The 17037-nt window shown below is 37.6% G+C and overlaps 2 protein-coding genes across 2 annotated transcripts; both read left to right on the top strand.

The window, feature by feature from the left end:
* The first annotated feature begins 15170 nt into the window (after positions 1-15170).
* On the top strand, positions 15171-15796 carry LOC124722649 (zinc finger MYM-type protein 1-like). Its single transcript, XM_047247795.1, has 2 exons — positions 15171-15252; positions 15492-15796. The coding sequence occupies exons 1-2, from the start codon at positions 15171-15173 to the stop codon at positions 15794-15796; spliced, it is 387 nt and encodes a 128-aa protein (XP_047103751.1).
* A 31-nt stretch (positions 15797-15827) lies between these two features.
* LOC124722648 lies at positions 15828-16468 on the top strand. The gene is made up of 2 exons (XM_047247794.1): positions 15828-16080; positions 16314-16468. Exons 1-2 carry the CDS (start codon positions 15828-15830, stop codon positions 16466-16468), a joined length of 408 nt encoding a protein of 135 aa, XP_047103750.1.
* Positions 16469-17037: the final 569 nt, after the last annotated feature.

Here is a 17037-nt window from a genome sequence, read left to right as displayed (position 1 = left end):
CTGACATTTTCCCAATACTATGCTCCCAATCCGCAACACTAATGGAACTCGTGTGATGCACGGCAGCACTTAGTATGAAAATATTGTGCTCATATGTTTATAGCGCAGTATCGACCGGTGGAAAACAGATGCGTGATGAACATTTTGTATAGCCTCACCACTGGTTTCTGAAAGCTCTTGTTGTCACTGATGTGGATTCCGAGTAGCCACTGTCGGTATGGTAGTCGGAGCTTGTGGGTTTGCAAACAGCTTCTGGTACAGTACATGGCTAAGACAATTTTTCTCAGCCACTACGTAACAGCTATGTACCAGAGTCAGGTAACAGGATAGAATACATAAGGCTCTACAACACCCGAACAAATTAGGAACAAAGTCACACAAACACGTAAAAGTGTTATTTATCCTGGTGACTAACTGAATACTGAAGCCTGCCACTCTATTTGTAATATAAATCAAAAAATTCCAAAAAAGTCCCTTAATGACTGAGTGAAAATAATCATCCATATCTTCAAAGTACATACCAGACACAACTTAAGCAACCGTCTGTACACTTCTAACAGTTCACTAAAAGACTTTCCCTGACTGAGTCAGCCCTGGACAATAATCTTTAACCAAGTGTAACAGCTGCTCTTCTATCTTTCGATTGGCCTTCTGTCCATTATCATCCATTAGCTGCTGGACTCTACTCAGCCGGCAATTAGTTGAGGTGCAGTTGATACCTTCATCCTCAGCACTGCTCATTGCACTGTAAAAACGTCTGCATGTAGCAAGTCTATCCCAGTGCCACCAGCTTGCATACTTGTGCCTGTGGTGCTTTTGCGCTGTCTGTCTCTTGTTTGGACAAAACAGCAGATGATTTGGTCAGGTAGCTTTGCCAAGGCGTTGAGGATGAAGGAAAATTTAGTGATGAAAGTGACAGATAAGAAACATGTCCTGTGTGCACTGATTTAAGTTCCAGTGGATCAGAATCTAGTGGTGGAGTGGACAGAAATGAAAAGACATACACCCTGGCAAATACCTGTGAAGTTTATCATGACGGCAATTGTAATCAGTAGAAGATTCCTTTTTCTGTCCTATAAAGAGTATCATCATTCCTCAGGCTGTTCTACCAAAAGCCAATCTTATATAATTCCAACTACTCTTCACTGACAATTTTGTTTGACAAATTGTGAATACAACACATATGTATAGAAAAGAAAAGATACAGGAAGGCACAACACTCGTAAACCACAACTTATTTCACATGTTACACTATCTGTTAATATCACATGATTCACACAATATACCCACCTCAAAACATTACTTCTGTGCAGAAAATAACTCTTCACAATGCATGTCTTATGCACTTACTACCACAACAACAACGATTCATTGGAAATGATGTCTTAACTGTAAACAGATATTAATGTGTTATTAGCAAACATATAACATAGTGAAGGTTATTAAACATGACATTCAACAACCAGCTATCATATCTAACACCCTTATTAACATTGTGTGTTGCTATCAGGCCAGAAAAGAACTATTGTTATGCAACTACTAAGTCTTGCTTTTTGTCGCCTCTTAACCCTAGGACTCACTCAGGGGTCATAGGTGACCCCAATCATCTTTACTATGGATAAAATAATATTTCTATTTCTTGTAAAAATCCAGACTTTTATGACTTTTACCACACAGTATTGTAGTTTTCTCACAAAAATTTTTAGAGCGTTTGACGCAACATTTAAATCAATAATTAACAAAAACCACTGCTGGGGTCAATTATGACCCCAGATAGATTATATGTAACATTCATAGAATGTATAGATTATCAACTATCATTCTCTTTCTTAAGTATTTTGACTTGGTAACACTGAATTCAGGTGTTATTCAGGTGTTACTCAGAACTAACCTCAAACTGGAAGTTCGTTTGTACATTTGTTGTAGCAGTGTAATTTCAGCATGAATGGAATACGTTTTGCTCCTGGCTATAGTGTAGAACAAACAATGGAAGACTTATTTCGTAGCAGTAGTGATTCAGAAGGTAGTGACGCCGAAGATGATGGAACAGAGACACAGGTAGACCAAAGAGATGAAATTTGTTTACATGAATTAGAAGAAAATGATAGTCTTGCTGAAAATGATGACAGTGGAGAAGATGAAAGTGCAGTACTGGTAAGCAGGGGTCGGGATATTGCATGGAGTACAAAAGAACCATCAATTCATAGATTTCCAATCCGCAACATACAACGATTTTCAGCAGGTATTCCTAGTACAGTTAGTGTTAGCTCAGCTGTTGACTGTTTCAGGCAGTTTATTACTAATGAATTGCTGGATATAATAGTTCAGTTCACAAATCAACAAGGAAATGAATTGAAAGTGTCTGGAAAATTAGTTGACTGGCGTGATACAGACAGATGCAAGCTTCTTTCGTTTTTAGGCTTGCTGATTCTGTATGGCAGACAGAAGATCCGGGGGAAACCTATTGACGAATTTTGGGACTCTGAATATGGCACTCCTCTATTCCATGCAACTATGTCGAGGAGGCAATGTCAGGACATTCTGCGCTCACTTCATTTTGACGACTGCATCACAAGACTTGAAAGGAAAGAGAGGACTGGAAATAAGGCTGAAGCTGTACAGGAAATATTTGATTTGTTTGCCGTGCAATGTCAAACATCATTTATACCTTCCAGCAACAGTACTGTTGATGAACATCTTTGTGAATACAGAGGTCGGTGCAGTTTCAAGGTCTACATTCCTTCAAAGCCAGGAAAGTATGGCATCAAGATATGGTGCGCAGTAGACTGTGAGCATAGTTATCTGACAAATCTTCAAATGTACACTGGAAGGAGTGGTGATGTGAGAGAAGTGAATCAAGCAAGAGAGTGGTCTTAGATTTAGTGTGTCATCTGGCTGGCAGTGGTAGGAATATTACCACTGACAATTTTTTCACAAGCTATGACCTTGGCCAAAAATTGTTGAAAATGAAGTTGACACTTGTAGGTACTCTACGTTCTACAAGAAAAGAAATCCCAAAAGAGTTTTTGCCTTCGAAAACTAGGGAAGAATGCCCTACCAGATTTGCATACAGTGGTAAAACCCTATTAGCTTCGTATGTTCCAAAAAGAAATAAGGCTGTGCTACTCCTGTCAACACAACATCAATCATTTGAAGTGCCCAAAGAAAACAACTTGAAATGAAAACCAGAAGTAGTGTTGTATTACAACTCAACAAAATCAGGTGTTGATACGCTAGATCAAATGAGCTCTTACTATTCTGTGAAAAAGGGTACAAAACATTGGCCATTAGCAGTATTTTATGATCTTGTCGATCTAGCTGCACTCAATGCCTACAGACACTACTGTGCTGCTGTTGAAAAAACAGAGAGACATCTTTTTCTAATGAAGTTGGCCTAAGAAATCGAAAAGCCCCAAGTGGAACGTCGTTTGAGTTTACCACAAGCAAGGAACAAGGATATTATTAGCAGTATCAAACGGTGCGGATTTGATGATCTGTCAGACAATGGACATCGAGACGTAATACCCGACAATCAGAAGAGAAAGCGAGGCAGATGCTCCATTTGCCCTCGATCAAAGGACACAAAATACAGTTCAACATGCAAAAAGTGTAACAAATTTGTTTGCAAGGAACATTCTGAAATAGTTACTACTTGCAAAATATGTGCAGATGACTATGGTACGGATTCCGGTTAGAATTATGTTTCCTGTTGAGTTGTTCATCACATTTTCTGTAAATTTGAAGCCATTGTGAAACATTTATGAGTGAAACAAATTATGACTTAGAGTAATATTGTAACTTCTGATATGTAATTACTCTGCCATATGTAATTTAATTCTACTATGTACATACATGTTAAAAAAGCTGTGAAATGTGTCTAAATAATAAATAAAATATAAACAAACAGTATTAAATGACAGTACGTTGTTCTCTGAATGATTAGTACACACAGTCAATTATATACTGATTGGGGTCATGTATGACCCCAGATGGAGTACTAGGGAAATTTTAGCAGAGTGAGTCCTAGGGTTAAAATGCCTCTCAAATCAATTTTAACGATTAATGTGACTTCCATCCAAAAAGATAATGTCTCCAAAGACTATATAATAATAACAAGCAATTGTAACTCTTCTACCTTTGCTTCTTGATCACAGACCTCAAATTATTGCTATGCATCATACTTTAGTGCAACAACACTAAATCACAAATTTTTCAAACTCACTATTACCCAGTAATATAGCACAGGATGTTGAAAATCCAACACACTTTGTGTATATAGATGGCTCCTCACATTGCACATCTCTCAATCAATTATTCTAAAATGAAGAGCCAATATGTATTAGAGTACACAAAAGTAACCGTTGAATGGTACAGTTCTCTATATTATGGCCAACTTGTTCACTGTCGAAATTTTTAATCTACGCCTTGCTGAAGGTGATACTGGTCACTATTTTATAGCTTGGTATTCAACTGACATCACAAGCAAACCTTGTAATAATAAGGCAACAACTGGGCTTCTGTAATTACACATGTAGGTTTGCTGATAAAGTAATTGAGAATTGCACACAGTCCAAACCAGAGTTTATAGGTGTAACTCATACCTTGCCTTTCCTCTGTATAAGCAGAACATGCACATCATGTAGACAACTGACTCTTGACATGTAGAAACATCAATTAGAGAATCACATTCCTTGTAGTTGTCAATTTCAGTCTCACACACGTCAAAAACAACCACAAAAACAATTACTCTCATTGACCTAAGATTCAACTACTTATTCTTTGCATGGTATGTGATGTGGAGCTCCTAACATAGTCAACATAAGACTGCCACACTTGATTGCAAAGCCAAGCTGTAAGCTGCAAACTCAAACGATAAACTGCAGTCTACATGCATTAATGTCATCAATTGTACACCACAGTCCATTACAGTTTTTACACAAATGCATCCTGATACAAGTTCGACAAAGTGAAATCTGAATATTTGATATTTCATTCATGTTTTTATGTTTGAAACCTTATTGCACAGTATCTCAATCTATAGAGGTCTTATTTTCCACCACACCACAACAAATCAATCCTAGTACATGTGACTGATATTGATCTAAAAGTGTGCAAGGCCTCTTACAACATATAAAAAACACTGGATATGGTTCATAATTGCTCACATCCATACAGTACTTGCAAAATACAGAATAGTAGTAGTTAATAAACTATATTCACAAACACCTATGCGTTATGGCTGGACTGTTGGGAATGCTGAGGACAACATCAAAATATCTTTCAATATGCACACAGCAGCCCCCTTTAATATGTGCACTGGTATGAATGTATGTCCATATCTTCTGGACAACACCGGTGTCAGCGCAGTTAAACACTTACATCATTAGCCTATTTAAACAATAGTTATTTTAGAAACAAGACCAAGGAACAATGCTCTTATACATTTGCAATAGTACATAATGTTACCATCAACAAGAGATCTGACAATCAATAAATATAAGATTCTATGTATTACCACAGCACATCTACCCTGATATAAGCCTTGCACTATATGTATCATGTATTTTAAGAAAATGTATCCTATCATTGTCCAGTAGCACAATTCTACAACATTTGTGATAATTGCGAGGCTTATGCTGCTATAGACAGAAACATTAACTAGAGTCCATGTATACTCTACACTAATGCACAACAACTTTCAGCTCATATGAAACTGAATTTCACTCCCAGTGCCTGCAATTTAAATCTATTACCATCCAAAATATTTCAGTACCCAGGTGTTTTGTGTTCATACAGTCAAATGGAAGAATGAAACTACTGAATTAGTAAGACTTTGCATCTCAAGACATACCTATATCACAAACTATAAATTTAAATAAAACTATACATTTTACCATCTGCTTTCTTATCACATCATGTTTGAAATTTGTGCCACACTACTTTTGATCACTATTTAGTTGTTTCATCAAATCCACTTTTACAGCAACTCAGTGTCCCTCACAACTTCATGAAGACAGAAGATGTTATCCTGATACCTTTGATCCTTTCTGATGCACTGTTGAACAATGTCTGACATTACAATTTTCCACTATGGCTCCCATGTCAGAAAATGTCTGACATTTTTCCAATACAGTGCTTCCAATCCGCACCATTAATGGAATTCGTGTGGTGCATGGCGGCACTTAGTATGAAAATATTGTGCTCATATGTTTATAGCGCAGTATCCACCGGTGGAAAACAGATACGTATTGCCTCATCACTGGTTTTCGAAAGCCCTTGTTGCCACTGATGTGGTTGCCGAGTAGCCACTGATGGTATGGTAGTCCCAGCTTGTGGGTTTGTCAAACAGGTTCTGGTACAGTACATGGCTAAGACAATTTTTCTCTTCCACTACGGAACAGCTATGTACCAGGGTCAGGTAACAGGATAGGATACATAAGGCTCTACAACACTCCAACAAATTAGGAACAAAGTCACACAAATGTGTTAAAGTGTTATTTATCCTTGTGACTAGTTGAATACAGAAGCCTGCCACACCATTTGTAATATAAATCAAAAAATTCCAAAAAAGTCCCTTAATGAGTGCAAATAAACGTAAATATCTTCACAGTACATACCAGTCATGACCTGCAGCAACTGTCTGTACACTTCTAATAGTTCACTAAATGTCATTCCCTGACTTAGTCAGGCCCGGACAACAATCTTTAACCAAGTGTAAGGGCTGCTCTTCTATCTTTCAAGTGGCCTTCTGTCCGTTATTGTCCAGTAGCTGCTGGACTGTACACAGCCGGCAATTTGCTGAGGTGCAGTTGATACCTTCAACCTCACCACTGCTCGTCACACTGTAAAAATATCTACATGTAGTGAGTCTATGGCAGTGGCACCAGCTTGCATCCTTGTGCCTGTGGTGCTTTTGCCTTGTCGATTTCTTGTATGGACAAAACAGCAGAAGATTTGGCCAGGTGGCTTTGCAAAGGCATTGAGGATGAAGGAAAATTTAGTGATGAAAGTGACTGAGAAGAAACATGTCCTGTGTGCACTGATTTAAGTTCCAGTGAATCAGAATCTAGTGGTGGAGTGGACAGGATTGAAAAGACATACTCTCTGGCAAATAAATGTGAAGTTTATCATGATGGCCATTGTAATCAGTGGAAGATTCCTTTTTCTGTCCTATAAAAGGTTTTATCTTTCCTCAGCCTGTTCTGCCAAAAGCCTATTTTGTATATTTCCAACTGTTCTTCACTGACAATTTTGTTTGACAATTTGTGAATACAACACATATGTATAGAAAAGAAAAGATACAGGAAGGCACAACACATGCAAAACACATTATGTCTCACTTGCGGAGAGATGTCGCATTAGAAGAACTGAAGGATTTGACACAAGACTACCTAGAGTCAAGTGCATTTTCCAAGAATTTTTCATCTCATCTCTGTTTCTTTCTACGATGCTTCATGCAGCATTTAGTTACATCCACAATACCTCAGAGTCTTCAGCATATCGAACAGAGCAAGGTGATGAACTTTACTGAGTATACTTACAGTAGAAGCAAAGAACTTTACACCATAAAAATAAATGTGGTAGCAGATCAGAGCACAGTATTATCCAAGGAAGAAATCTGTTCAAGTGCTACAATCCAAAAGAGCAGACAGGGGTGCTTAAGAATGTGAATCATATGACAATTATGTTTCACCTCACAATCCATGCTATGAAAAGACACCTACAGAAATTCTTATTCATCCTGATTTACCTTTAGCATCCCATCAGTGGTTCTTTTGGCACAGCAACTGCTTGTTTGTACAGATGGTCTTGGTTACCACATTTCTACTGTCAGCTTCTGCGCCAGCCCTCAACTAGCTTGGGTATTGCCCAAAATGGAATTTCATCTAATAGGTACAGCTGTGACTTTTACAAAAGGATTCTCCATGTTATTTGAACTAGACAAAACTTGATGAATATGAGTATTGAACCTATCAAACTGAGATGCTAATTGTGTATCTTTCTTTCCTTGACAGATGGTTGCTGACTATATTGGATACTTTTTTCATCATCAGACTCATTTCATCACTGCCGAAAGTAACAAAGAGCCTGTGCAGTTACTAAAAACACTGTTGTTTTGGAACACCTGGAGTTGATCGGTGGAGTGGACAGGGCTGATCGCTACTGTGGTTGCCATGGTTTACAAGAAAGCACTACAAGTGGTGCAAAAATTATTCCTATGGCTCATTGAAGTTGCTATAATGAAGAATTATATTCTCTACTCAATAAACAAAAATGAATGTTGAGAACAACTGCAGACTCACATTTCCTACACAAAAAACCTATATAGACAGCTATCAAGTCAGGTGAGAAATACAGATTCTGAGGACAGAGGAAAACCACCATCGTCTGACACTCGGTACATTCTAAAAGAAGCGATACATTTAACTACTCATCATGAATGAAAAATCAACAAATCACTGCATCAGTTTCAGCACCCACAAAGAGAAAAGAAGACAAATGGAAACAGTTTTGGCTTTCTTAAGAATGCAAGAAGAAGCCTCTACTTCAACTATGTTCCTAATTTAAGAAGTGCAATACAGAAAGCATAAAAAGTAATCATAATCAAGCAACAAATGTAGTATCAGAATCAGAAAGCAGATAAAAAAGCTGTCAAAGCGTTGTCACATTGCATTTCCTTTGTTAAAACAGAAGCGTATTAACTGGTATTACCATATATCCTTACCCTCATCACTTGAATAAGAATTGGGGAAAGTGCACAGAGTAGTAATTTGTAATGGATAATATTAAGACACCTCTTCCTGAACAAAGAGTCCACATTCCTACTATACAGAGCTTTGATGAAATCTATGAAATATCCCCATCTCATTCACATTGTGTGCAAATGTGTAATGCATGTACTATTCTTGACAATCAGACACTCAAATACAGCACTTATGATTTACTATTATTTTCATTACTGCATTACTAACAGTGCTACACTTGAAATCCTGAAATGTATAACACACAACCCAGAGCATCAATCATTGGATTCAAAACTACGAACAATAAATCACTTACCTCAATATGAAAATAATGTACTTTTTCAATCACACTATAGTCCAAGAAGACTGCTTTTCATGACCACTGTACAAGGCTTTAATATGGACCACTGGGAATTCTGTTTGGGTATCATTGATCTGTACACATAGTATTCATGATATAAAATTCAAGTTATTTCACATGTTATACTATCTGTTAAAACCACCTGATTCACACAATATACCTACCTCAAACTATTACTTCTATGCAGAAAATAACTCTTCACAATGCATACCTTATGCCCTTAGTACCACAACAGTTACGATGAATTATGAAGATGTCGTTCCTGTAAACAGATATTACCCAAACAATAAGAAGGCCCACAAACTGTGCACACTATAAAGAAGTGTTTCAACTTTCAGTTGATGTGAAATTTAATTTCATCCCCTACTGAAGTAATTGATTCACATGGACTGATAAAGTAAACATCTTTAGGCACTTACCACAAATAATAGATTAAAACTCATTCACTACTAGCAATATGAAACCAAGTACAAATCTAGATTGCAATATTTCAAATTTCATGTTGCAGTGATTGAAATGAAGCAGTTAATGATTTCACTAGTTATGTGTGCAAAGCCACAATTAATATGTATGAAAATTCTTACTTACTCACATGATACTGTAAGACAACGTACAACCAATGCCACGTGAAATTTACTGAATCAGTTTCAATAGGAGGACTACAACTATCAGCCCTACAGTAGTGAACTTGGCCCAAGTGACTGTCATCTGTTCCATCCTCTATAATCCTTTTTTGGCAGCAATACATTTCCACAATGAAGCTGAGGTGCCAACTGAAGGGACTTTGTGGTGCTGGATGTTGGCGGCTGACTCCTATGAGACGTGCATGCAACTGAAGGTGCACTGTTTCAATAATGCCTCATTAATGTTTGTGACTATATTGTGAAGTAGCCAGTGTATCAATGTAAATATTCCCATAAATATATCTAAATATATTTTTCCTTTCTTTATCAGTCATCAAAAATTGCTTTCTGGTTGCAACTTATATTTACACTATCAGCTGAAATGAAAGTGACTTACATTCGCTGTGGATGCAATTTACACATAGGAACACCTAAAATGTTCCTGCACTCAGTAACAGTAGGCTCAGAAAATCAAAAGACAGTATTAAACTAGTCCATTAGAAACAATGTGCAACAATTGCAACATTTAAAACACACCATGTGACACATCTTATTGTAAGTGTTTTTACTTAGCTACTCACTGTTCTCTATAAGCTTACTAACCGAAACTATTTACTCCTGGATATGAACAACACATCTTCCTGACAAATGAGATGACTTCTTAGTTACACATAAGAATTTTAAAAGCTATCAAAAATTCCTATCTTTTCAGATCTACATTGGTGCAATAATGCCAACTTCTGAAGGGCAGTGTCAAAGACGACAATATACTGAGGAGAAAAATATAGATATAACGCTGGTAAATGCAAATGCCCTTGATGGCATAAAATGCAATGCATTGCACATGTTGCAGAACTACTAATGCTGCTATCACACAACATTCCTACCTCAAACAACTGACATCTGTGGGAAAAGGTACTTCTAACAAAGACCATGGTGAGCTCCTAGTACTACAAATCTGATGATCCGCTTGAGATGATGTCATTACCTGTAAATACAGATCAATGTGCCATAGTGGAACATAACAGAACGTTCTTAGTACATGTACTATCGCATAACCAGCACCCTCCATGATGCACTTATTAACATTATGCAATACTTTATTGGCAGAAAAACAAAAAATAAATATACAAATATGTTGTATGTTTCTACATACACAGAGCACACTACATAAAAGTGGCTCTAAAATTAACATCCATCAAAATGACAATCTACCACAAAAGATTAGAATCCGCACTACTAGACTTAAATAGCTAGCTTATTTAATTCTCATATCACTTCTTTTTCCTAAATCAGTCTCAAATAACAACTGTGTATCAAACTTAAGAATGGTTAGTTTCATATACCTACCGTGCCTTATTCAACTTTACTGTAAGAGAAGGATGTTATGATGTCAAGACTTACAAAGGCATAATAAAGTAACGTTTTTTTAGTGCTGCCAATTTTCCATTATTCTCAAACAATAATTCCCACTGAAGCAGGCAACACAGATTAAAATGATCATAAGTGATTTGTCAATCTCACAGTATTCTATTCCATGCAAAGTTGTGCGTTGTTAGGGTTTTCAAGCTCTCTATTTACAATGCATTGGGTAAAATTCTCCAAGTCTGCTGCCAACAGTTGGCCTTTGGCATTACACATGTAATTTTGCAGATGAAGTACTTGAGACATGCACAAGATCTGATGCACTAGTATCAAATGTAACTTGTGCCATAAATTTTCACAGTGCAAGAAGATAGTGTACATGAGATTCAAACCTAACATTGTACTTGTAGGAATGCCAATTACTCAGATGCAGTCTTTAAGGCAGTAACATTTCTTTTATCAATAAAAAAAAAAAAAACTGCAAGAAGGGGGCTACTTCATTGGGAACTAAAGGCTCTGGTCTCATAACTTGATAGCTATTTTCGAAACAGTTTGCTCACCACTTACACCTACGTTTCATCTGTCATGATGCTTATAAACTTAGGATGCTGCAGAAGTCAGTTGGTACCAGTGGCCTTCCAAGGCCTGTTTCAGTGGAGTTTGGTTTTTTTTTTTTTTTTTTGGAACACAGCATGCCACTTATGTTACATTAGTGCACAGCAATAAAAGATATAGGAATTGGAATGACAATTTTTTTCTCACAGTCACATTTCTGTGTTTTTAAACTTATTCCATAGCAACTAACTGTATATGAGTATACACTAAAACAAGACAAATAAGATCTGTGTATCATGACTCCCCCAACTGAGAAATCATCATATAAGATCTCAACAAAAGCATAAGAAGCACAGGAAACATTACATAACTGATAACACAACAAACAATGTAGATTGTTTACAGTATGTTCATAAACCAACAACTAAAGTCACAAAAACCAGGGCAATGTGGCAGTTCCGTTGGAAATATTGAAAAGATTTTTGACATTTGCTTCAAAATGTACTCAGCTGCCCCATTTGATGTCTGCACCGTGTAGTATGTACTTCGGTAAAATTAGGATTACATTACACTCGGTGCATTCACAGAGTTGTATAACTGACCAACTGACAAAATCAATCCACTATATAGCAAGAACAAAGAAACCTCCTAGTCCATATATGCAGTAATGCAACATAAGCTAGATATCTTGCAATAAGTTGAGTAAGACCCAAAGTGTTAAGTCAAGAGCTATAAGAACATGAAAGCTTTTCACAATGCAACACACCTTTTGGTAACATATGATGCCAACAAGTAATCTATTTCTAGCATCTTCAAAGTATCTCACACCATGGACTTTCACAATAAAATGTTATTCTAACATATCAACAGTTATTTAGATCTTTGAGTTTCTTATGGGCAACAACCAACAACAAAACTGAAGCGGTGCATATAAAGTAAGAGAGACCCTGCAAATAGTTTGAAGGTATTTATATTAATTGAAAGTGTATCGTGTGATCATCAGAAAGATTGACTACAGGCAATACTTCACAGATACATACCCAAAGAATAAGAAAACCCAGACTCTGTGTAGACACTGTATAAAAAAATTTCAATTTTCAGCTGAAGTGAATGTGAATTTCATCCCTTGTGGTAATGGTTTAAAACTAGTACATTACCAGCAATATGCAACTTGTATTTACACTATCAACTGAAATGAAAGTGAATTACATTCCCAGTTGATGTAATTTACTCATATGAACATCTAAACTATTTCTGCACTCAGTAACACTAGGCTCAACAGTACAAATATAGTACATTAGCATCAATGTGCAACCCACGATACATCTTCAACATATGATATGCCACGTCTTGTTTCCAATGTTCTTGTATAGACACTCACTGTTCTCTATAAAATTACAAAGCAAAAAGATTTATTCTTGGATTGCACAGCCAGGGCCGGCACAAGGCATGTGCGAAAAGTGCGACCCACAGGGCGGCACTTTCAGAATGGCAACAAATATGCCACCCACCCACCCCCCTTTTTCTTAAAGGGCAAACTCAACATTCATGCCCAACATGGGATTCGAAACCAAACCTTGGTGCAAACTGTAGTATGGGAGGAGGGCTAATTTCTTCCTTGCCACTGTGGCAGCCCCGTCATGTTTTCGCTGGAGGAACAGAGAGGGGAAAGCAGTCTGACGTAAAGCCAGTATTCTTATAAGTGGAGTGCTGCCAGCCTGTTATGCGCTGTGCGTTTACTCTCAACTATTTTTGCAGAAGACGAAATCTAATTTGGAAATTTGAATACAATGTTCGATACTGTTGTTACATGTCTGAAGCAATTTTGTTAAGCCCTACAATGGCAGTTTCTGAGTGTCTTATTCTTCCTACATTATGGGGAAAATGGTTGAACATTACTACAGTAAAACACGTCCAACACTTACAATGGCTAGAAGTATTCCGAATGGGTAAATACTCTCCAAGTAATTACAAGGGATAAAGACATTGCTAATAAGCCTGAGAGAAGTTGGGTTTTGATGTATTTTTAGAAATTTTTGCTATCCGTTTCTGAGTGATTCACGTTCTGGTTTTTGAGCCATGACAAACTGATAACACATTTATCCATACGATCTGTCAATACCTACTGTGAGCTTCTTGCTTCTTCTTCTTGGGCGCTAGTTTAACCATAGCCTCGCTGTACCTCGTCACGTGTCCTAGTTCCTGGCACTGCCGAGTCACCACTTCACCTTTCCAGGCAATAGGTATTGTTGCATTCTCTACAACTAAAACTACAGAATTCGTTTCAGTAGATGGCTGAGGGAATCGATTGGTCAGAAGCTCCTTCATTGCATTTCGTAAGAACAGATGAATTGGTACGTTCGAAATTCTTGCAACTTGGGATGTAATACGTAAGTACCTTTTATATAACATACAATTAGAACTGCACATGCTCATTACTCATAAGTTAGAATTTTTCTCCTTCAAGATTGCAGAATAGGAAAATTTATTTTTCTTATGATCTGTTACTTCAAAAATTGGCAACTTGGCAAATAAGCATGCATCGTCCCAATAGCTAGAAGAAATATAAATCGAAGAAAAGTGAAGTGATATGGCGATGACTAATTTGTTACCCCATATTCCATAATCAGACACGAAAGAAGTGGTACATGGAAATTATGACAGATGTTGAGTGTCAGTTCTTTGAACTGAACAACTGCAGTCCTGTGAATTAATATATTTTGACTAGCATTAGAACCCATCGCTGGTTGGCTGTGTATTTATGGCATTATTATGCTACTCCATCTACTTATTCTTCCTCTCTCCATTGTCTTCCGTCCCACTCTTTGACTGTTTCACCTGCGTCTGTAGTGAAATTTGTCACGGAATTAAATTTCACGCGGCTCAATTCCTATGACTTCATCTCCTGAACAGTAATATAATTTTCCAATTATGTGCAGTGGAATATCAGGAAATTGTCTGTGAAGTGTGTTGCAAACAAAGTTAGTACACTGACAGCAACAGTCAGTTTCATGTAATCATTCTTTGCAGACTGGATCGAAACATGTCCGACAGTAGAAAAAGACTGCCTGGCAGTGAATATAGGAAAAGACGGGTGGTGAAGGAAGATGATGATAAGAAGCAAAAGGATGCACTACAACGATATTTCAAGCCAAAGAGAGAACGACCCAGCAGCAGTGAGGGTGGAAAAATAGATCCTGAAATTACAGATCCTAGTGGAGGTACTGCAGCTACATCTTTATCTTCGAGACATGACCAGAAAGTTGACGAACACAGTACTGCGACCACTGCATACAGTAGCAATGCTGACGGTGGGCCATCCACAACACGTTCAACAGACCTTGTCTGGGCTCAAGACCTGCTTTGTGATGAAAGCTTCATGATTGAAACATTAGGCAGAACAGAAATTAGGCAACCCGATTCAGAAAATACCAGACGAACATCAGCCAAGGTACTAACCACAGGAAAAGGGATTTAAGGCGAGCCTAAACTGAAAGACACAATTGACTCATATCCCGGAAGATGGCTGGAAATTATTACCGACTGCATTCGAACGACTTTGGTCATGCGAGGTCCCCAAAGCGCATTAGGGAAACTGAAGAATGTCCTAAAAACGCGGACAACTGGAGTTTCAGCCCTGTGCACTAAAGCTATTCTTTGAAGAATTTAGAAGAAGCAGATAGACATTGGTTGGTGTACTCAAAGAGCAAGTTTTTTTGTTGCAAGCTTATTTCGTCATCTACAGTAAAAATTGCAAAGAACGGTATATACTACTGGTGGCACCTTACATCATATCCCGAAAGTCAAAGGAAGTCTACCGAGCATTTGAATTCACATAAAAAGTGGATCGTGTTTTCCGAGGGACTGTCGAAGCCCATCATCAAAAGCTGCTGAATACTGAAAGCGAACATTGGAAAAATATTCTTGAGCACTTAATAGCAGTAATTCATTTCCTGGGTCAGCACTGTCTGCCTTTGAGAGGAAGTACAGATACACTCATTCAGCCTGACAACAGAAACTTCTTGAAACTTGTTGAATTATTAGGAAAGTTTGACACTGTGATGATGGAGCACCTGCACAGAACAAAGCAAGGTGAGAACAAGGGTCATCATTATCTTGGAAAAGAATCAAATAATTCATCTTATTAGATCACCTATAACCAACAACGTTCTATTAATGATGAAATCTGCAAAGTATTACCGTATAATTCTGGACTGCACACAAGATATTTCAAAAGTTGAGCAGATGACAGTTGTGGTACGTTTCGTCCAGGAGACAAGACTCCACGGGGTATATGATGTCCAAATTTGGGAGCATTTCCTGGGATTTCTTCCAGGGCCTGATTCTTTATGCTCCACTTTGATGCAAGTCGTACTCAAGTTCTTGGAAGATAAAAAATTCCTAATGTGCAATATGAGAGGGCAAGAAAGAAGTTTGATCTCCAGAAATGAATTTCAGATATGAACAAGAGATCATTTTATGTACCATGTAAGAGTCACTCATTGAATCCTGATGTAAATGATGCCGCTAGTCCTCTAAATATGCTGTATCCATGTTTTCGACAGTGAAAAGCTTGTATGTCTTCTTCTCATCCTCCGTTCGATATTGGGCTGTCTTGTAGAAGTATCTGCCTAACCTGTCGCTGAAGCCACTGAACGATACTAGGCGAGAAAGTACCATCGCTGAGGTCTCAAGTTGGAGACGTTTTTGATGCACTGGTTCAGATATCAGAAAAATTCAATGGCATGACCGCTCACGAAATAACGTCACTTGTGCATCAAATAAAAAATTACACCTTTCTCACTTCTCTGGTAATCTGATATGACATTGTGCTTCACATCAGTGCAGTCGGTAAGACCATCCAGACCACTGACATAAATGTTTCTGAGACCGTGGAAATGCTTGAAATACGAAAGCATAAAATGAGACCTGCAGAACAGAAGAAAAGTTTGTGTCTTTCTTGATGGATTCCAAGGAGTAGGCTAAAGAATTACAGCTAGAAGATCTGACATTACCATGGATAAGTGTTTCTCGGTGATGAAGTAAGAAGCCAATACACTTTACCTATGAAGGAAGGGATGAGACAATAGATGACCCAACAAAACGTAATAAGATTGAATTCTACTATTATCTTTTAGATACAGTAATCACATCTTTGGATGAGAGATTCAGTCAACTGAAAGCTCATTGTGATTATTTTGATTTTCTCTATGACATTGATGTGCTGAAGAATACACTTCCTGACAGCCTGGACACAAAGTGTAGAAACCTCACATCGATTTTGCAAGATCATGAGTCAAGCGACATTGATGCATTGGAGTGGAGAGATGAACTAAAAGTGCTTTCAACATTGTTGAAACCTGGAATAGGTCCAAAAGAGATTCTATAG

The sequence above is a fragment of the Schistocerca piceifrons genome, chromosome X, assembly GCF_021461385.2.
Source record: "Schistocerca piceifrons isolate TAMUIC-IGC-003096 chromosome X, iqSchPice1.1, whole genome shotgun sequence".
NCBI lineage: Eukaryota > Metazoa > Arthropoda > Insecta > Orthoptera > Acrididae > Schistocerca > Schistocerca piceifrons.
This window is presented reverse-complemented; position numbering and strand designations above follow the sequence as displayed.

Bases quoted from the DNA above. Each gene is read 5' to 3' on its own strand.
- LOC124722648 (XM_047247794.1), top strand. From the start codon at position 15,828: ATGAAATCTGCAAAGTATTACCGTATAATTCTGGACTGCACACAAGAT. The intron at 16,081-16,313 runs GTTTGATCTCCA...GAACGATACTAG, and splicing joins TATGAGAGGGCAAGAAAGAA to GCGAGAAAGTACCATCGCTG.
- LOC124722649 (XM_047247795.1), top strand. From the start codon at position 15,171: ATGGCTGGAAATTATTACCGACTGCATTCGAACGACTTTGGTCATGCG. The intron at 15,253-15,491 runs GTCCTAAAAACG...TCACATAAAAAG, and splicing joins CATTAGGGAAACTGAAGAAT to TGGATCGTGTTTTCCGAGGG.